This window comes from Mercenaria mercenaria, chromosome 3, assembly GCF_021730395.1.
Source record: "Mercenaria mercenaria strain notata chromosome 3, MADL_Memer_1, whole genome shotgun sequence".
Classification (NCBI taxonomy): Eukaryota; Metazoa; Mollusca; class Bivalvia; order Venerida; family Veneridae; genus Mercenaria; species Mercenaria mercenaria.
In genome coordinates this window covers 102,704,162-102,727,509 of record NC_069363.1, presented here as the reverse complement: position 1 = coordinate 102,727,509, position 23,348 = coordinate 102,704,162, and the positions used below count along the sequence as shown (strand labels likewise).

At 33.2% G+C, this 23,348-nt stretch overlaps 1 protein-coding gene across 1 annotated transcript in view; it reads right to left on the bottom strand.

Moving 5' to 3' along the window:
* The window catches only part of LOC128556010 (fibropellin-1-like), a 72,384-nt gene extending 52,252 nt beyond the window's left edge, over nt 1-20,132 (bottom strand). Inside the window, exon 1 of the mRNA XM_053539892.1 lies at nt 20,039-20,132. Within this exon, the coding sequence (XP_053395867.1) occupies nt 20,039-20,093 (55 nt within the window). The 5' untranslated portion in view covers nt 20,094-20,132. The remainder of the gene's footprint in view (nt 1-20,038) is intronic.
* Between the last annotated feature and the right edge of the window lie 3,216 nt (nt 20,133-23,348).

The following is a 23,348-nucleotide window of genomic DNA, read 5'->3' as shown; positions in this document are numbered from 1 at the left end:
AAAGGTTAATGATGCTGACATTTTAACGCATGTGTTCTGATAAATTAAAATGCAAAATTAAGGACATGCGCCTTTTTGTTACATACTACAAATAAAATGCTAATTTTGTAACTTGTCAATAAGGTAGTGATAAAAAAATGTTACATTTGTAATTTGTCAACAAAATTGCAAGTTGTAAAGATAGCTCAGATGGATGAGCAGCCTAGACTTTGCCTGAGCATAGTTATGGGACGATCTAAGGTTCGATTCCTGATCTTGCTACATCTTGCCGTTTTAACATTTTTAATTTAATTGCTCTGCATTAATGATTAATATGGTTAATAATCGATTCCTGTATTTTCTATCAATATTTGATTGATTCAGTATTTTTGATGAATTCATTTTCAGCATCTGACAGTTGTTCATTTCTAAAAATTAGCTTATCTGTACTCAAAGGATGAAAGATTCTAGTAGCCCAAAATAAGTTATGTCTCTGTAAAGTAAATTGATTACACTTGAAAAAATTTCTTCAACATCTTCAATGTCACTACCACAGTCACATGTAGGGTTTTGTGTTAAATGAGTTTCAAACAGATCTGCATTTATATTGCTGCACTGATTTCTTATTCGGGCATGGTAAACGGAAGAGATTCTTTCACCACATAGAAAATATCCTGGTACCTTAGGTGGTTTAAAATTGGCCCTTAATGACGATTTGAAATGATCCCTTCATGGTGTATCTCGAGTATTTGGTCCAGTTTATTCCATAGTTTACTAAAAGAGGGATCACTGATTTGGCAATTTCTTTACGTCTTTGAACTGTTGAAAAGTTTGAGTTGTTTCTCAAGTTATAAGGATTAATTTCAATAACTTTCGGAGAAGATAAGTCAGAGAGTTCTATTGGTAATAAACCATATTTTTCTTTGTATACATGTACTAATATTAGCTTTTGCATTTCACTTCTATTTGTAAGAGACACCCAGCCATTTCACTTAAAAATGTATTAATTTAGACAAAACTTGTTTACTAGTATTCTAAAATAGGTCTTAGATAGGAATTGTAGATTTGATTAAGTGTAGCACGTTTTATTTTGAATTTTAATATTTCATTGAACATAGGACTTTAGGTGTTTAATAAGGGATATTAGATTTATGTTCATGGCAAATACCATCGTTCTTCTTCTGAAAATCACCAACTGGGCGAATGATCGGTTGGTCGATTTTAATCCAAGATAAACAGAGACTCTTCTCATATCACGTAAGCTGAACAAACCTAATATATCCATCCTCTTCTCTCTCTATGAATGGTTTCCAAATAAACGAAGTTGATTCCCACTATCATCTTGGAATTACATTTTCGAACGACGGAAGCTGGCATGAACATATAGAAAACATCAAAGAAAAGGCCTGGAAACGAATCAACGTCATGAGATCCCTGAAATTCATTCTAGATAGAAAAGCACTTGAAACTATTTATCGATCATTCATAAGGCCACTCTGGAGTATTCGGACGTAGTCTGGAGCAATATTACCCAACAACAAGAAACAGGAGCCTGTCGAATTATCACCGATGCAACCAAGCTAATCTCATTTGAAAATCTCTATACAGCCACTGGATTTGATCCTTCTTAAAACCATAAGACATAAACACAAAATCATTCTATTCTATAAAATGTATATTCTTCTATCTCCAGAGTATCTATCTACACTAGTTCCTCACACCGTTGGTCAGGCCTCTCCATACAATCTTAGAAATACCAGCAACACCAGAAACTTTAAATGTAATACTCAACTTTTTGCTAACTACTTCCTTCCATCGACTATAACTGACTGGAACCAATTACCACCGGACATTCGAAACTCTCCAACTTTGTCAGTCTTCAAAAGGAGACTCTTTGCCGACATACACAAACCTCCTTGTCATTACTGTGTTGGAGATCGCAAATATCAAATACTGCACAGTAGGCTTCGGACTCACTGTGGCTCTCTAATGAACACCTCTTTTCTGAAAACATTGTCAACAGTCCTCTGTGTATATGTGTTGAAGTTGAAAACACCTACCATTATTTCTTTCTTTGTCCAAAATATATCATAGAACGCACTGAACTCTTCAACAATATCAGACCACTAACAACTGTTACTTTACACCTACTGCTTTATGGTGATACCTTGATTACAAACACACACAACAGCTCAATATTCCTGCACATACAAAAGTGCATGCAAAAAACAAAGAGATTCTAAACATAATTGTTATGCACTGCCATACTAACCCATATACATTTACACACGGTATATAGACAAAGTGCAAATCCAAGCTAGTCCGTAAAGCGACCACTCAACTCATTTCTTCTCTAATTTCCTATTTTTCGCCTCCTACCTCCTTTCTTTGCCACAAAGAGATACACAATTTAGTACAACTAATAGATCTATATCGACAACATATTACTTTTAAAATTAATGTTATATTATTTTCTATTTGTTTTTGCGTTCATGCGCGTAACATGGTTGTTACTTAAAAACCTATAATAAGAATAAAACAAATGAAGATGAATAAACTGCAAACAATTTATATTTTCAGTCACTTTATACGTTACCGTGATTTAACATGATACCCAGTATTTAAGGAGAGAGTTTCAAATGAGCTTTCAGCTTCCTTCTCAATCCTGTATGCCTTTTTGATATACGTACATGTTGTAAATGAATTGTGATTAATCAAATATTGTTTAAACCAAAACCATCGCTACTTAACATTACCCTAAGGTGCTTATTGTGTTGACCAGAAGACAAAACTAGTGTCAGTGAAGACTAATTTTATGAGTTCTCTTTCAGCCAAAAAAAAGTTACAAATTCTGTTTTATTGGGTTAAAATTTACCAATTTGTCATAACCAGGCAGAATCATTTGTGTTTGTGTTTGTATTGAAAGATGATACTGCCAGCCAGCAAAAAGTCGAAGTACTTACTAAAGAATCAGCAATGTCGTTGACAAATATCAGAAATAAGAGAGGGCCAAGCACAGAGCCTTGGGGGACACCAGCATTTATATATTTTGTTTCAAAAAACGAAGATCCTACAAAATACTCTTCGCATTCTGTTGCTTAGATAGCTTTCAATCTTTTTTTAAGTTTGCCAGTAAACTCATACTGTCTTAGTTTGTGTAAGAGACCAGAATGCCAGAACCTGTCAAATGCTTTTGATACATCACAAAAACAATGCAGGTGTTTTTATCATCCAATTCCTTACATATTTGGTAGTACATATCAATTAGTTGATATACTGTTGAATGACCTTAAAAAAACCTGACTGATTTTTATAAATTAGGTTCTTTTAGAGAAAATAATTGTATAAATGTTTGAAAATTACTCTTCGCGTGGTCTTCTCAAGACAACTGATTAAAGAAATCGGTCTATATTTGGATGGAATGTCTTTTCATCCTTTTTAAACAATGGCATTACATTTGCTAGCTTTAAACTACTAGGGTATGAGCTTTCTTGTGTTGACCTGTTAAAAATGATTTTAAACTTTTTGAAGTGGTGGTGTTTTGTCGTACTTGGTAGTAGTTTCTTTTGTGAGCATTTTACCTGTTTCCAGTATGGAGAATTAACTAATGGCTGTAGTGTTAAATGTAGTGGGTATTACCACATTGAAAGGGCAGAAAAGGGAACTATTTGTCAGCTGGAGACAAACTAATAAAAAACTAAACTGTACGTAAAGAAATGCTGGGTGTAAAAATTTCAAAGAAAAAAATGAAGAAGATGAAAGATCATTTCCTGGACAGACTAGATCGAATTTTTAGCAAGATTATACTAATTTATTTTCGGTCAAGTGTGAAGCAACTGATATTAACCACTATCAATACATCATTCCTGGTGGAATACATCGCCACGAGAGTATGAGATACTTTTTAGCAACAAGCTATAATAGATTTGTGTTGAAAATATGCAATTTAATAATAGAAATGCAAAACTAGAATTATGGTAAATACTATTTGAATTTGTACGTATAGTAAGCAGGTAGACTATTGATAAAAGCAGCATAATGACTAAGATAAAAACTTAACTCTTAAACTAACTTTTAAACAGAATGTGCCTGGAAATGTGCAACAAATGTGAAACATGGAAAATTAAACTATGGTAAACATACGTTATACTATGTACTTATCGTAAATAAGTTAATTTGATAAATGCATGATAATATCTAAGTGCAAAACTAAACTTCACTTGAATATATTTTGGAGCAGAGTTTTCAGAAGAAGCTTAATGAAATATTTTTCTTAAATTATGCAGTATAATGACTAAGAAGAATAAACAAATGCCACCTTATACTTTCGTTAGAGAAAATAACAAATTTTAAGCATTTATAATACAGCTCTAAATTCATGCATTTACTTTTATACAATTGTATATTCTATACATTTGAAAATAAGCAGCTTAGGTAAAAAGTCTGTAACATTAATTTCAGTTGCTTTATTAATGCACAGATTAAACATATTTGATTGACAATATGCAATAAAAGCTCTACAACAGTAAAGTGAATGAACTGGTTACGTGCAATGCAATGCATATCAATAGCAAGGAGGAGAACTCCTATAAATTCAAATTGTAATTAGAAATCTGGATTTATTCCCCTCATTCAATCAGCCACTGTCCAGGAAGCTCATTTGCTCGTAATCCTCATCTTCCTGTTTGTAACTGTGGATTCAAGTAAAATAATGCACGAGAACCAAACTGAATCCGCAGTAAACGCATGGTTACTCTTACTTAAATGATTCTTGTATTCATAAACACAAATAAAGTAAAAACCGACCGAAAGTACTTCCTTATAAAGACTGAACGATAAAACCCATGTATTTCACAATTTGCCTAGTTTGGTCACCTACTATAATTGTAACTGTAGTTTAACTATTTAGCATCGAACTGCTTCTAGTTTAAAGGGTACGACGTAAATTTTCAATTATACTTCAGCTAGCAGGTGCTTGTGGTTCCTTTAAAAATGGTGGAGAAGGGAATTACAGCAGTGTCAGTCTTTTATCTAAATTGTTTGTTCTTTTATATTGCTTCCAAAAGACAGTTTGGATACACGGACGACGGAGGAGTGTGTCTGCTGGTCGTTTGCCAAAAGTTTTAAAAAAAAAGTATAAAGGAAGTTTCTATAAGGATTAGGCTCTACCGGTTTTTGTTCTTCAAACATGTGTCCAGTATATTTTACTTATTTAAGTTTTTCCATTTTGATACATTTTTGCTGTGATTCAATATGTCATAAAGACATACTTAAATATATCGAGTGTATATTAATGATTTTATATGCCACTGTTTTTAAATACAACACAAAACCTTTATAGTCATAAAACATAAGACAAATAGTCAGAAATGGCGCTCTGCATCGTAGAAAGGCAGCCACTAAGCGCGCAAAATTCATCATTATAGAGCGATCAGACCAGAGGGACAGAGCGAGAGAAAGTCACAAGAACAAAAAAAGAGAGAGAGCTACAGAGAGAGAGAGAGAGAGTCCTTAAAATAGACAGTCTTGTTATTTAGCATCCTTCTGTATATCACTGAACACGCGATGTCGTGAACCAGTACTGGACTCTTAGGTAGGTGGGAGACATTCGACAGCATCTCGTGAATTTCAAGTGCCTAGACCGGGATTCAAACCACGGACCACCAGGTCATACATAAACATATGACCTCAATAAATGAATAAATATCATAGGTCTCAATTACGTGTTGTCTTCATGCTACACGTAATTGAGATACATGATATTGATTCATTTGTTGAGGTCATATCTTCAAATCACAGCTTACATGTCCGTTCTTTTGTTTTTGTAACATCTATCACATTTCAGTATGAATGATTTTCATTATCAGCAAAATGATTGCCTTTCTGGATACAATATACACTAACACTATTCCAATAGAAGATATTATCAAATAAAAATTTAGACTGGCATCAGTCGTTAGATACTCACTCTGTAATAACACTTTATGTCTTTTGTCTGTTTCTAAACAGAAACGATCTACGATTTGACCTTTTGTTTACTATTACATATCTAACAGCTTTAAGACTATCAGTTGTGAGCTTAAGATTAGCTGCAGGTAAAGTGTTTAAGCTTTCTCTTCCATAAGGTGACTTAAAAAATTACAAAGAGTACAGCCGTGACATTTTCCTGATATTTTATTCATTCTTTAACATGTTTATTTATTTAGAGGAAAAAGATGTACATGTGAAAAAAATGCAATGGTTGAAGTCGTTTAAATTCAGGTAAAAGTAATAATTTTAACGAAATGGAGATATAGTTATGCAAGGATAATTAATACCAAATTTGGTGAAATCCTGGTCAGTAGTTTCAAAAGAGAAGGTGCTTAAATCAAAATGTTTGCGAAGAGTGATGAACAGCGGACACTGGACAATCCTAATCATCCAGGTGAGATAGCAGTATAAAAGAAATTTCAAAACAATGTTTAATGTACGAAGAAATATTCGTCAAAAGTAACAGACGATAAACTTAAATATATAGCAAGCAATTGTAAAGAAATTCAGTTTTCAGACTCATTTAACAAAGTTGAATTGTCGCCATGTGTCATGTAACAAATTACGTTAACTTTCAACGAAACTATGTCAGATAAAGTCGGTAGAGTGGTAGGTAGGTAGGCAGATATGTCTGTAGATCGATCAGTTGTCTAAAACCTTTTGTTGTTTATCTGTTTTTGATCAAATAAGGGCTTAACTGCAATATCTTCCTTGTAGGGTTATTATCATTGTTAAAGTCATTTGTATATATAGTTTTTCAAATGTTCTTAAACATACTACTATGTCACAATATCATATTATTCCGTTCTTAAACATAAAGTAGTGAAGTGAAGAAAGAAACAGATTATACCAAATAAAATCGATACGACATCTTTTGCATAGATTTAAAAGCAGAAATTTATTAACCAAGTATATCTATAAGCTCATTCATTGAGAAGACAATTATGTGACGGGTCGGGTTTCCATTTTTGAAAGAGATGTACTTATAGTTATATGAATTATTCTACTTCTCGGGGTATGAGAAATTTCAACTTAAATCCTTAATTAAATCCTTAAATCATTTACCTAATCAACTAAATAATTATTGCAACACTATTGAAGTTTTTTTAATATTGAAAGTAAATAGTAAATCAACTCTTTCATTGCTACACATCTCTACACTCATATAATATATATATATATAAACGTATAGGTGAAATGAGCGTTATCAACGTTACCAGTTGTGACATTCTTGGTGATGGCATTTGTGTGAGAAAAGCTGATTTTCAAAAGATAAATAGCCCGGCTTATAAGTCATTCGATCTTGCACTTTTTAGTAGAGACAAGCCATGAACATAAAATGATTGAAGGTTATGTGAAATAGAAATCTGGATATGGAACACTGACTTTTCGCACCTTCTCTTGTCAGGGGCAGACAACTCATATAAGCATATTTTCAGCAAATTTCTTTTCAAATTTAAATCGTCATATTTCGCTCAATTTTTAATAAAACTTTAAGATTTTGGGGATTTAAGGGTTTTGTGTTAATATCTTTCTATTTATAGTTTCAAAAGCAGGTTTACTTTCAAGCTAATTCATGCACAATGACTTCCGTTATTTTGGCAAACATGCTCTTAGTAGTTATATTTATTTATGAATCCTGACAAAATTGTTATATAATTTATCTTTAAAGGAATGCAAAATTGAAATAATGTAAACAAATAATATATTTCAGAAAAAGAAAAAAATATTCATCGTGGTTTATAAAGAGATACCGGTCCTTCTTTTTTATCAAAATTACCGTAAAATGTTTGTAAAGTAATACTCATTTTTCAATACAAAACCCTTAAAACAACACTTATTACACTTTTGTGACATTATCCGCGATCGACTATATCATTTTTCTGAAAAATAATCAGTTAACACAATTAAAAGGGAGGCAGTCGGTAAATGGAAATATATTGTGCATATTTGTCGCGTTACCGTGATTTATATGTTATAATATTGGTTAGTTAAAAGTATCCAGGCACTTATGTATTTAGATCAAACGGTTCGTGGTCTCATAAAGAATAATTGAGTGGAATCATTCATTGCGATTTTACCATTCAATAAATTGCACATTCTGACATAGCTGGATTTGGATGCAGCTAAACAAAGAAGAAAGTAGTCAGATGACAAACTATGAAGAGCAAATCACTAATTTTGATATCCTTTCCACAGCCTTAACGTACTAAAACGTATTAGCGTCTGATAGCCCTTTTAAGTCCACGCGCATACATTTAGACGGGGTGACCCCTGCGCGTGACCCTTGACTATCTACGAATAAAAATGCAGTTTTCAAGTTTAACATTTCTACTTTCATTTTATTTACTTCCGGAAATAGCTGAAGGTCGAGTGACGTCATTTACTGTGTTGTCAAAAACATACATATACAGCTGGCCGTCCTAAGGTTATATTGTTTCGATTCTAACACGTTACGAAGGACATTGAAGTACATCCTTGACGATACCCATCAAATGCTAGTATTTGCCTATTTTCTATTTTGTGTTGATTTCGTTTCCTGTGCGACGGACGTAATAACTGTGACGTCAGGAAAATGTATTGATATATAAAAATACACAATAATCAGATAGGAAAATGAATTCGGTTGTGTTAGACTCTGCGATAAACAACGGTTGACGCGCGGACCAGTAAGACAGCATTATGAAGTCTATTTTGACCTCAAATGAAGACATGACGTGCGGTTTATTACTACTTAGATAAATGAAGCCCAGCAAAATTTTATCATGTGATTTCAATGACCATGTAAGAATGAAAATAAAGAAGGCCGTCGAGTGGGTTTTCACCTGATTTATCACAGTTCAGGAATTGAACCAAAATGTTTTAATATATCTATTTAAATAGAGGATATTTGTTTATTTTAGTGTAAGATCGAAATATATTCACCGAGTGAACATGTAAATTATGGTGTTCACGAGTGAAATATGTTTCAATCTTACACTGAAACAAACAAATTTTCTATTCATTTTATATACTTTTTAATGGTTTAAACAAAATTATATCCAGTTTGTTCGCGCAACGTCACGTGCATCGCATCAAGACGTCATAATACCGTGACGTCAGAATATCTTTATAGAAAAAATCTAAATAGTTCTATTATGTTTCATGATTTCTTTTACATTTATTTATAATAGAATGTAAATCTTTATGATCCTGTTATTTTATATACATTTATACCTTTACTAAAGAATATTTTGCAAGGAATTTTCTATCATCTATAATTCATATTATTTCGCATTCAAGTGTAGTTCCGTAGACCAGTGCAAAAATAAAAATGATATTTTCACTGTTTGAAACAGTGAGAATATCAATTTTATTTCATCGATAAATTTCAGTATTTCACTGAAGAGCATAAAATAAAATGCGATATTTTTAACAGCGTGATTTATATAAAGACATGGGTGTGATATTTTAAGTGAAATGTTTCTATAAATCTTACAATGCTCTTTTACTCTTTTTGTAACGGCACGATGTGTGTATCATTCTGTATATTTTTGCAAACTAACGTAATAAAAGCGATACTCAAATGAAAAGTACGAAGTCGCGATTTATTTCTTATGCTAACCAAACTGTATTTATATCTGACAAATGAATGTTTTAGATTGAAAGAAAATTGACATCAGAACATAATTTAATCACACAAAGCATGAAAAAGTCTCACAGAGTTGTTATTGACCTATCGTCTTTCAGTTGTTTTTGAACTATCATCCTATAGGTATATGGCCAAAGTGTAAAATAAAAATCAGCTAATTATATTCGTATTTTAAATGTTTAGGGGTGCGTATTTCGAACGCATCAATGTAGTACATACCAAAATGGAAACTGCTAATTTGCTATTTATATCATATAAGCACATTTTTTATTTGTCTTTCTTTAACATTATTTACATTGATTCAGTTTTGCATTACTTTAACTTTTTTATAGATAAACTTTTCATCTTACGGCATATATTTATACTAGCATGCATCATCATGAAAGTGTCTTATGACTTATCTCTAGTGTAATCACAAAAGAGTGACGACGCGACGTCTGTAAGCAATCGTACATCCAAACGTTCTGATATTTGTATCCCCGTTTTGGAAAGCCAATTTACTTCAATAGAACTATTTATTTCATTTCAGTTCATCAAATACAATCGTTTTAGAGAACCAAGTTGTGTAAAAATGCTTATGTTCATCTTACACTCCCTTTCATTTAAGAAATAGACTATGGTTTAGTGGTTCACATCTGGGTATGAAACATATGGACAGGTTTAGCTTACAAAGGCGGTAGTCTTCACACGCGCTTGAAATAAAATCATGTATTTCATATCAATTTGTAAACCACGATGGTGATGTGTATCTTATAACTACTACTTCAAATATTTTCAGTCTGATTTTACATATTTTGGGAGTTATACTTTTCGAGAACCCTACAGCAAATGTATTAATGTGGTGTCACAATGCACTTTCCCCATTGGTCACATTCGGATACACACACATTTACCGTACCGCAATTGTTCCACCTTTACGTAAAGACATAGGTTTATGGTTTATAATGCAGAAGCAATTTTAACACATACTAATGAGGTAGGCTGTCCAAATTGTAATGTATTTGTTGACTTAGAAACATATGTAAAAGTACATTTATAAATATACAGTCAGACTAGCACAGTATATCATCTCACTGGTGAAATGCAGTTTGATATAAATATGTTAGATCAAAGTCGCCACAATATTAAGCAATCATCATACATTTTTTTCTAATTAATTTATATAACAGAATAATGTATCTCTGACAAGTAAAAAACACTCCAAAAATGAAATTTAGTAAGTAAATCGTTTCAAACGTGCGCAAATGCTCAGTTTTATTCATCAGTTAAAATGTATATTCAGATGAGTACCTCCCCCACCCCCACCCCACACACACACACACCCCACACACACACACAACACACATATCTTCTTTCCGGATATTTTACCTTAACGGGATCAACTTGCATTAGTTCGTGTCAAAACATTATCTCACATGCCACTTTTAAAAATAGAGTTCTAAACAAATGTTTTAAATGACTACAATAAACAATAAAATATGAGCTAGATACTTAAATATATTAAGTTTTTTATTGAGCCGCTTCTAAATGGGTTGAGGCATTGATGTGAATAGAAGTCTTTGATATTGCATGTTTCAATTAGCTGTAATTTTGACATTTTACTAACAATATACTTTTCTAAATGAGTAAAAATATGTACATGTAGTAATTTGAAAGGTATCTGAAAAAGTCTAAGTATGACGCTAGAAGATTTGGTAAGTGCATGTTGTCAAACAGTTTATAGCTGTATGCAACATCGCCGTACTAATAGACATTTACGGATTAAGTCTACGTGGACTGTGGACACCTAAGGCGATAGATTTTTCAAGGGACCGTCTCAACATAGTTTAATTATATTATGCGCGATATGAAAAAGTGTTTATAACGGTAAAAGGGTTTGAGTTATTATATCATCACTATGCGGTAGGTGATATAAATTTGGATGTGCCTGTTTTTAGCTCGACTTTTCGAAGAAAAGGTAGAGCTATTGCACTCTCTCCGGCGTCGGCGTCGGCGTCTCCGTTAGGTTAAAATTTTTGATAAAGTCAAATATCTCTGTTACTGTAAAAGCTATTGACTTGAAACTTAAAATACTTATTTACTATCAAAGTCTACACAAGAAAGAACAATCCCCATAACTCTGATTGAATTTTTACAGAATTATGCCCCTTTTTAATTTAGCATTTTTTGGTTATAGTTTTTGATAAAGTCAAATATCTCTGTTACTATCAAAGCTATTGACTTGAAACTTATAATATTTATTTACTATCGAAGTCTACACCAGGAGAAATAATCCCCATAACTCTGATTGAATTTTGATAGAATTATGCCCCTTTTAACTTAGAATTTTTGATAAAAGTTTGTGATAAAGTCAGATATCTCTGTTACTATCAAAGCTATTGACATGAAACTTAAAACAGTTATTTACTATCGAAGTCTACACATGGAAGAACAATCCCCATAACTCTGATTTGAATTTTTACAAAATTATGCCCCTTTTTAATTAAGAATTTTCTGTTAAATTTATTTATAAAGTCAAATATCTCTGTTACTATCAAAGCTACTGACTTGAAACTTAAAATAATGATTTGCTATCGAAGTCTACACCAGGAAAAACATTCTGCGTTACTCTGATTTGAATTTTGATAGAATAATGTCCCTTTTTAACTTAGAATTTTTGGTTAAAATTTTTCATAAAGTCAAATATCTCTGTTGACTGAAGCAGTTGCCTTGAAACTTAAAATACTTATTTACTATCGAAGTCTACACAAGGAAAATCAGTCCCCATAACTCTGATTGAATTTTTACAGAATTATGCCCCTTTTTAATTAAGAATTTTCTGTTAATTTTTTTGATCAAGTCAAATATCTTTGTTACTATCAAAGCTATTGACTTGAATCTTAAAATACTAATTTACTATTTAAGTCTACATGCGTAGAAACAATCCCCATAATTCTGATTTGAATTTTGTTAGAATTATGTCCCTTTTTAACTTAGAATTTTTGGTTCAAGTTTTTGATAAAGACAAATATCTCTGTTACTATCAAAGCTATTGACCTGAATCTTAAAATACTAATTTACTATTTAAGTCTGCACGCGTAGAAACAATCCCCACAACTCTGATTTCAATTTTGTTAGAATTATGTCCCTTTTTAACTTAGAATTTTTGGTTAAAGTTTTTGATAAAGGCAAATGTCTCTGTTACTATCGAAGCTATTGACTTGAAACTTAAAATAGTTATTTACTATCGAAATCTACACCAAGGAAAGCAATCCCCATAACTCTGATTTGGATTTTGACAGAATTATGCCCCTTTTTAACTTAGATCATTTTGTTAAAATTTTTGATAATTTCAAATATCTCTGTTACTATTAAAGCTTTTGACTTGAAACTTAAAATAGTTATTTACTATCGAAGTCTACACAAGGAAAATCAATCCCCATAACTCTGATTTGACAAGAAATTATAACTCTATGTGGTTACACCTTTGAATTATCTCCCTTTTGACACTTCTTGACCAGATGATAAACTAAATAAGTATTGAAGATACCAAGTCGTAACTTTATACAATGTTAGACCTCATTGAAAGGAAGTGCAGTGACAAGGAACCATAACTGTAGTTGGTCCCATTTTTAATAATCTCCATTTTTAAACCTTCTTTGGGGCATAACTCGAATACTATGCAAGATAGATTTCATACTTTACAAACTGATAGAAGTCAGTGAGAAGCAGTGTAGGGACAAGGAACCATAATCTAGGTCGTCCCATTTTTTAATTATCTACCTTTTTTGAAAACCTTATACTTACTCTAGATGCCACATTTTCTTTATGAAATTTAGTCCAAAGACAGAACATTTCTCTTTTTAAATGTATAAAAAATTAAAATACAGTTATCTTGGATATAAAAGTCAGTCGATAGGTCATATCATAGAAATACCTTTTCAACAGTCTGAAGGCCTAGTTTCTACGTACATGTCTGTGCATCCCTTGTGTGTAGAAGAAAACATAACGGATTGAGTGTATAAACTGAAAACTGTCAACAAGAAATGAATTTCATTTAATTCATGTTTATGCCATAATACAGTATCATGAAATCGGAAGATGTTTTATTTTGATTATTTTCCTATCTTCCGTTCATTTATCTAGTAAAAAAGCTGTCCATCTCTTCGTCCATCCACTACTGACAAATTAAAACAATAAAGTTATACGAATACAAAGTCTTTAACGCGGATAATACAGAAATAACAAGTGCTCCGCCAAGCAGGGCAATATACGCCCGAAGGATTATATCAGGGGATGGGAGCAAAATTTAAAGAACTTTACTGTTGAAGCCCAAACGAAAAGGACAACAAAGGGAAGAAATTCCCCGAACAACTCTAAGTCCACTAAAATCATTACCAGGTACAGATATGTCAAAATACACCTTAACTTTGCAGGTACCATCCATGTTGTACCACAGAAAAGTGGTATCGGCTTTTTCCCTACGGCCAATAATAAAAATGTTACAAAATAACCTATTTATAGTAACATAAAAGGGAAGTAATTCAATAAAAAAATATTGTAAGTGAACAAAAAATGGGTATGCCAAATAAAACCAAGAGCACCGCAATGCAAAGCAACATAAACACAAAACAAAGTCATGTGACCATTGACCCCTAAGTGTAACCTTGACCTTGAAGCGAGCCATGCGCTCTGCACGTCGTCTCATTGTGGTGAACATTTGTGCCAAGTTTCTTTAAAATCCTTTAAGCAGTTCAACAGTTACACGTCGCACTCGAAACAAAGTTATATAACTGTTGACCCCTTAGTGTGACCTTGACCTTGTATCTAGCCATCCAAAACGTGCGCTCTGCACGTCGACTCGATGTGGTGGACATTTGTGCAATGTTTATTTAAAATCCCTCATACAGATCAAGAGTTACAGAGCGGACACGAAACAAAGTCATATGACCTTGACCCCTAAGTGTGACCTTGACCTTAAAGCAAACCACCTGATACAGGTGCTCTGCACGTCCTCCTGATGTGGATAACATTTGTTTCAAGTTTGTTTAAAATCCTTAAAGGAGCGGAGTCGACACGAAATTGTTAACGGACAGACGGACAGACAGACAAACAGACAGACAGACAGACAGCCAGATGAACACCTGTGGTATCCCAAAATACGTCCCTTCGGGCGTATAATAACAACAAAGGAATGGGGACGCAAGATATTACGTTTTCTACAGTTTTCACAATGTTTTACCTGCTGACCTACATTTTGATCCCAACTGACCCAGTTTAGATTTTTTCATGTTGGACGACGACGACGATGGAATACGGATACATTGCGATCAGACTAGCTCATCTTTTCAACTTTGTCGCAGATGCGCAAATTATAATATTGAAGAACATTTCAGGAAAATGTTATGACGCTAGATCAAATACTTTTTGCGATATGTATAACAAAACATTTCTCTGGCGAACAGACGGACGGACAGACAAATCCAAATATTATCCTGTGCAGTGACATATTAAGCCAGACCTTACCATCATTATAGAAATGTTTTCCTACCAAACATAAATTAAAATTATCATGTTGAGACGGTCCCCTTGAAAAATCGATCGTCCTAGGTGTTCACAGTCCACGTAGACTTAATCCGTAAATGTCTAATAAAATCTCTCTGACCTATACCTACAAATATTCTTGAAGGAAATATTTCTTCTTTCAGTTTTATATACGTTTCTTGCTTTTTAACAATTAAAAAGGGTCTGCTTTTCTGAGTATTTTATATGCCATCCCTTAACCTAGCTCTGTTACGAAATAGTCATGAAATTAACCACTCTGCATTGTTCTTCGTTATATCATATAAAGTAATATATCGCTGCAAAAGTATAGAAAAGAATTTAATTCAAAGTAAGAATTACGTATGAATTGATTATTTAATTTACATAAATACGAATTTTAGTTCGTATCCACAAGAAAGAAATGTACAACATTTAGAATGAGCAAAATATGAGGCATATCTCCCGTATGTTTGGACAAGTTTAAAATGACCAGAAAAGACATTTATAGTCGGAAGAATTCTAAAGCGATATAATCTAATTATGAACACAAGTTTCCTTATTTTCATAACACTATTTTATAAAAAAGTAAAGGTTGAGTAGCACTTGTCATTGTTTGAAAACAGGATGTAAAGTTTAAGAAATGTGATACGTCATTTTAGATAATTTATCCCTGTTCATACAAATTATTCCAAAAGTAACCTTTTTTTGACAATTCTTAAAATAATGTAACTTTGAGAAGCTCTACATAGCCCAATTGTTTTGTCACCAGATTATTAGAAATTTCGAAAAGGGCGATAAAATTCTAAACGCTGCTGAACATGATCAAATTATTTTTACAAATTCAATAGTCCTAAAGATGACGTCATAAAATAGTTTGCCCAGGCGTTCATGGTTGACTGATTCGAGTGTTCCATATCCAGAATTTATCTTCTGGTATTGTTCTCCAAGAAATGTATTATCTTAAGTCTCTACTAAAATGTGCATAGTTCGGCCATATTTTAGGATTTATAAGCCGGGCTAAAACGGTATCCACAAAGGATAGACTTTTCTCTTTTTACCAGGGCATGTAAAATAAATAATACTCTCTATTTTGAATGTTTACTGATTGCAAACGATAAGTAGACATAATGTTTTTGAAATATGACCTGTAATAAGTGTCTTTGGCTTATGGTTTAATATTTTATTTATATTTAGCATTTTAAAGAAACTTCCTTGTGTTTTGTTAAAGAAACATGCGTTATTCGACAACGCCTGTATTGAATGATAAAACACAAGTGTTTATATCCGATACAGATTCGTAAAGGGGTCGACAGTAGCATTTCTTTCGATGTGTAAAATTAAATTTAAAATGTAAAACATTTTTTTTACGATTTAACAGGTTATGCACTGTACTTCCTTTTGCCACTTTTATGACCACCCGCCTAACTCAATGGGGAGAGCGCCGATCTATGAATCGCGGAGTTGTTAGTTCGATCCTCGTGTGGTCCGTATTTTCTCCGTGGCGATTTGATAAAAGACATTGTGTCTGAAATCATTCGTCATCCACCTCTGATTCATGTGAGGCAGTTGGCAGTTACTTGTGTAGAACAGGTTTGTACTGGTACAGAATGCAGGAACACTGGTTAGGTTAACTGCCTATCGTTACATAACTGAAAAACTGTCGAAAAACGGCGTTAATTCAAAACAAACAAACAAATCTGCCATTTATAGATCTACTTATGCGCAGTGTCTAACAGTTCGACAATAACTTCAGCAACGTGAAAAATTACAGTACATATTTTTTTTTTTTATAAAAACGGACATTTTCAAAGTATTGAAGCACACACTTCTGACAATAGTATACCTATACATTTACGCTGAAAGGGGAGAGCAGCAACGCCATAGTTGAATCCTTGGTTACAATAACCCTCAAGATACAGTGCATTTAGTCATCTTCTTTATTTCCAATCAGATATCTAATTGAATGACAATACGTTATCCACTAGATGGTAAAACATCAAAGAACTGTAGTTTTGTAAGGGTCAACCTCGAATATAGTTATTTGTTATGAATAATCAGAAACCTGCTTTCGCGTACACTTCTACAGACGTTGATAACCGTGCATACTATTATTTCCGTGGTAAATTGAATGAAAAAAAAACAAGACTAGTGTCTATAAATGTATAATTTCAACCATTTTGAAAAATATGTCGCACATATATAAAGAAGGAGCGTCTGCTAAAATTTGTCTGAAAATAACAACATACAACTATTAAGTAAGCGAAAATTGTAGACACCAATTATGCTTGTTGAAGAAAAAGGAATAATATTATGCACGTACGCATCAAATAGCAACCGTGAGCTGTAACGACCACACAAATTGATTTTGCACGACTGATGCGTAGCCTGGATTTACCAAAATAAATTACTTTATCGTGTTTTATTAGTTCACGTGAGCCAAAGACTCATACCGCTCAATGTTCGTCGTCCGTCGTGCGTTCGTCAAAGATTTCTAAAAAAATCTTCTTCTTCAAAACCACGGAGTATATTTACACCAAATTTCAAACGAATGATTCCTGGATGACCTTCTTTGAAAATTGTTCAAAGAATTGAATTCCACACAGAACTCTGATTGCCACGGCAACAGAAAGGAAAATCTTTTTTAAAAAAAAAAAGGCATAGAGCGTCGATATTTGGCATCTAATGGTCCTCTATGAAGATTGTTCAAATTATGCACCTGGAGTGAAAAGAGCACCCCTTTGGGGTCCCAAGTTTTACATAGACATATAAAGGGAAAAAAAACTTTAAAATTCTTTGTGTCTGAATTTCAAGGCCTAGGCTTTTGATATATGGTATGTAGCATTGCCTAGTGATTCTCTAACAAAATGTTTCAAATTACATCCCTGGGGAGAAAAGAGGCCCATCCCCGCGGTTCACTTGTTTTGTGAGTTATATATCTGATCAAATTTCCTAGACTGTTTAATTACAATTACCTGATGACCCCAAGTAATAAGGTGTCCCTAACTGTGACCTATTAACCAAATGTTTTTGTTTTTAAGATACAGCCTTGAAATTTGGACAACATATGCTGTTTTGCACACCGATCTTTAAACTAAATTTCAGTGACCATGAATGAGACCTACTGACCTTGTTTCTTAGTATTTAAGTATCAGTTTGACATTTGAAACATGTAGCTACTGTTACTCAGGTGAGCGATCCAGGGTCATCATGATCCTTTTGTTATCTTTATAATCCTCACAAAATTATTTCTGATCAGAGTTGTGTATACACGTTACTGATGCTGTGTGATTATTATAGAATTTATTAAAATAAGTTCATGTTGGCCTTTGGTTAAAAACTTTCCCTACAGAAACTTCCTAGTCTAAACAATAAAGGTTGAGTAGCACTTGGCATAACGTGACGTATATATTGATATTTCTGTTTCGAAAGTCGGATTGAATATCTGCGTGTAGAAAGAGCTTTTTTTAAATCCTTATATTGTTTAAAGCTTTATCATTTGAAAGGATTATTTTGATTTTAACAATTTGCACAAAAGGCCATTTTTAAACGAAATCTGTTCCAAGCATAAATTTGCATACCATCTCCTTATTGACCTGCAAATATTTACTCTACTTTTTAAGCAGATATAACTTGTTTCTCACTTTTAATTTAGAAATGTATAGATCGTCGAATATTGGTTCAAAATAATTTTTACTGTCTATTTTCTATAAAGGTTTCTTTATGGTGTAAGAACTTAGACTCGACACAGTAGTTTTCACTGTATTGCAGTTATTTAAAAAAAATAATAAGTTCGCAAGCGTGATTTATCGCAGAATAACTCGTGTTTTGAGTTTTTATGCGTAAAACTATATCACGAAGGCCGTAGGCTCGAGTGATATCTTATTTCGCATATTATTTCTGCTACGTGTATATAAGTTATGTGCTGGTTTTGTTAGAACTATAGTCATATATATATATAACCAATATGGCTTCTTTTTTCTAGTGTGCTTAGTATTATGCATGTGCTGTTTGCTTTGTTCTTGTTGCTCTCATATAATTTCTGTTATGTTCACTTTTGCTTTTTCCGCCCTCTGTCAAACATTTTGTGTTTAGTTTACTCAGTATTATTCACATGTGCTGATTGCTTGTATTTAATTATGCACGTTTTAGTTGTTCAGTGATTTGCTTTATTTTTTGGTCTGTTCTTAAGTAGAATGCTTCTTTTATTGACTTCTGAAATACAGCTGTTAACCAGTCAATAACAATCTGATTTGATGTGGTAGATGTCTTAAACCATTTTCTAAAAATGCACTGGTGTTCTTTTTCAGTTCAGTGTTTTAACATCTATTTGCTTTTAACTAGCTTTTAGGCCTATGCAAAGATTAACAGATGTATTTCAAGTTTAACCAATGTGTATGTATAACTCATGTACTATTTATAAACTTTGATTTGCTAATGTTGTAAATGTTTTAATAGGTGCATATTTATTATGTTATTAAATATACTATTGTTATTTATGTCGGTCAATAGCTATACATAGCTAATGTTGTCTGTATATTAACACCGACTTTAAATAAAAAAAATTTATCTTGTATCTTGTATCTTGTATAGTTATTACAGTAAACATTTTGGTAAAAAATGGTCGTTAAACCTGGAATTAACAATCCTTTTAAATGAGCTTTAGGGCTGGAGGGCTTTTTTTTTTTTTTTCAATTGAAATTTGTCAATAATATTAACGTACCACAATACCCCATACTTCCAAACTATAAAATGAGATAGGCGTGACCATGCTATCAAATAGGTGCAGTTGCATATCAATAGGCAAGCGCAATTTTCTAAATAACAGAAAAAAATGATATGAAACCAATTAACATAAGTTTTAAAAAACGATCTTACCTTGTGCAAAAGCGAACACGACAACACGTAGAAATATTGCTAAGTATAAAATCATGTCCGTGTCTTCTGTGGAAAACGTTCGCAGCTTAAATGGTGTAGTACAAAATAAATCACGGCTACGAAATTGCGCAATTAGACGAATAGAAAAAAGGAAGTATATACAATCCTCTATTTCACATAGGCGTATTCAGATACTTTAAAACAGTACAAACGCAAAAAGTGCGCAACCTTTTACCTGAGGGTTTTTTATTCTGTCACTAAATGTTGCCTGGTAAAATTTGAATTATGATCCGTTTATTTAAACATACGATAAGTGAGGCAGAATTGCACTTTGTACTCTTAAAATTGAACATTTAAAAATGTATTTAATAGTTAAATTTTCATTTTGCATCACTTATAGGTAAGGGTATGACAGTGATTCTCCCGGTAGGCTAGTATGTTCTGATGGACGCGAAATAGCTATCATATCCCCAAGATAACGTCAATTCAAACACAGCAACAGTTCCTATTAAGATTTCAAATGTTTACTAGTTTTGAACAGAAAATGTGTCTGCTATTGCTTCTTGTTGTGTTTAGTACATAGTTTACTTTTTCTTGCATGCCAAATTCTTCAAATAGTAGAAAACATTAATTAGAACAAATGTTTTTTGCACTATTTTATTACAGTTGCAGCACATGAGTCATCTTACACCCCTGGCTGTAAGATGTGTTTCTCAAGCACCGGCAAAAACACGGGAAAACTCTGTTTGACCTGCAAGAAATGCGATTTTGAGAGAAAAGTTTACAGCATATTTCCATGTTAAAAATTCTAGAAATTAATATTTCTGAAATCAAACCTCATCAGTCTATTATTCTGTTCAGACTACCCCAAAGTCATATACAAGATACACCCTTGATTCCTGAAACAACGTGCAACACACAAATAAACAAAACAAGGAAGTTTCACACCAACATTGACATACCAGTTTGCATCGATACACTTAAAATGTGTTTTTATGAAAAGTTTAGTAATCTACCGAAGTAAGCAAACAAAATATTAAAGGGTAATACGTAAATAGGGCAAACATTTTCCTACGGGAAGAATTTCTTTAAACTTTGTGCACTGACTAATACCCCATTCACATCTACGATTTTTTCTTACGATTCCTTACGATTTGCCAAATCGTAGGCAGTAAACAGCTCGTCGCTCGGCACTACTCGCAGGAGATCGCAAGCAATCGTGAACGTTGAGGTACAATTTCTGACATGTCAAAACTTTCTTACGATCGTCCCCGATTTGAATTATCGGTGAATAGCTTGTAAAGAGCTCGTAACAAGTCGAAAGTATCGTAAACAACATGTAAACCACTCGTAAACTCTCGTAAATGTATTGTAAAGACTTTGTTTTACGATTTAATACGATGTGTTTACGATGTGTATACGAGTTCTTACGATTTCTTTCACGATGCGGTACGAGGGGTTTACGATTTGTTACGGGCACTTTACGAGTATTTTACGAGTACTTTACAAGTATGTACCGTACGTATGTTTTACGATTTTTGAGAGTTATAAAAACTGTCAAATCGGACAGTTCCTTTCAGTTGTTGTCAATACGTCAAAGGAGTAAGACTTCAATCCTATCTGCAACAATGCCACCTAAAAAGAAGGTAGTCAACAAAAAGAGGAGAGCACGCTCGCCTTCGTGCAAATTTAAGTTGTGAAAACATGATATTCGTAAATACTCGTATCTAACACGCAACTACTTGTAACAACTCGTAACTAAATCGTAATGTACTCGTAAAGCCTTTGGTGAATCATGATATACCGTAATTTACTCGCAACAGCTCGTAAATAACTCGTAAATAGCTCGTAAAACGTTCGTATTGATCCCGTAATTACTCGGAACAAATCGGTAATTTTAGTCGTAAATGCATCGTAATAACTCGGAATAAATCACAATTTGATCGTTAACAGCTCTTAAATAGTTCGTAAATGTAGGGAATCGGTGAACTTTTACGATTTTGTGCAATTCGTCACAAATCGTAAGAAAAATCGTAGATGTGAAGGGGGTATAAGAATCAAGTTTAAAACGGAAATATGTATCAAAAATCATAGGTACCCAGGCTTGATCTTGAATTTTCTGCAAGTCGTCATGGAAACATGATCAAAAATCAAGTTTCATTTTTAACCGGACTTTTCCCACCACTTTCAAAATATAAACGAGGCGAAGCCTTTACAGACCATGATCAGGACAAGGATTGTCTCGAGAGAAGTCAAAGGCTGAAAATGCTGATAAAAAATAATGTTCTTTTAGTAGTCCCTTCTAACCATGACTGGTCTGTAACACAACACGCCTCTTCGTAGCTTGCAAAGATGAAGACACCGTATAAGTAAGTACTTATTTCTGCGGGCTTAATATTCTGCGATTTTTTCAAAAATGACGTGGTATTAGATTTCTGCGTACCTTTTTTCTGCGGTGTCTTCCTTCTCACGTAGATGGGATTTATTTCTGCGGTTCTGTATTCTACGGTTATTTCATTAATTTCAAATAAACAGGTACGTATTTTGTTGTTATTTGACAGTTAGGAAAATTGAAACTGGTAGCTGACTGCTAAATGGTGAACGAAAATCAAGACAAATTCAATGGTTTTTGTTATTGCTTATTAAACAGCAAAACAATAATAAAAACGGCTCTATTATATTACCGTTACTACTAAATTTTCAACTTGCTACGTCGGCATTCGGCTACATATGGGACAAAAGCCGAGAACACTATCAGACATTGTCTTATACTTAAGCAGATTATAATAGCGGCTTGTATCGTCGTATCACAGCATTTCAGGACAAAATTTTCTGTGGATTTTAAATCTGCGGTCTTATCTGCATCCTTTTTTGCCGCCACCATTCGAATCCCCTAAACCCCTTCCCCCACCCCCGACATTCTATTCTGGAGCGAGTCAATCAATGACACGATGTGTAACTTTAAAATTAAAAATGAAGACGGTGAAATTCAGCGACGTCTGGCCGAACGCCAAACGTTACGCTGCGCAACGTCGCGTCATTACGTTCTATAAAGTTGTGGGAAACAAAATGGCGTCGATCGATGCAGGAGGGCGATACACCGGACGTTTTATTCATTCTCGGCTTAATAATCTTGGTGGTTAAAGGCGCCAAATAAAGACAAATAAACCCAGACTTTATAAATAAGACTACACAATTTGAAATATACTACTAAACATTACGACAGCCGTGCAATATTCCCTGTAAGTCAAAGCATGTGCAGAGAAACAGATGTTTTTTTTATTATTATTATCATTATTATTATTTTCTT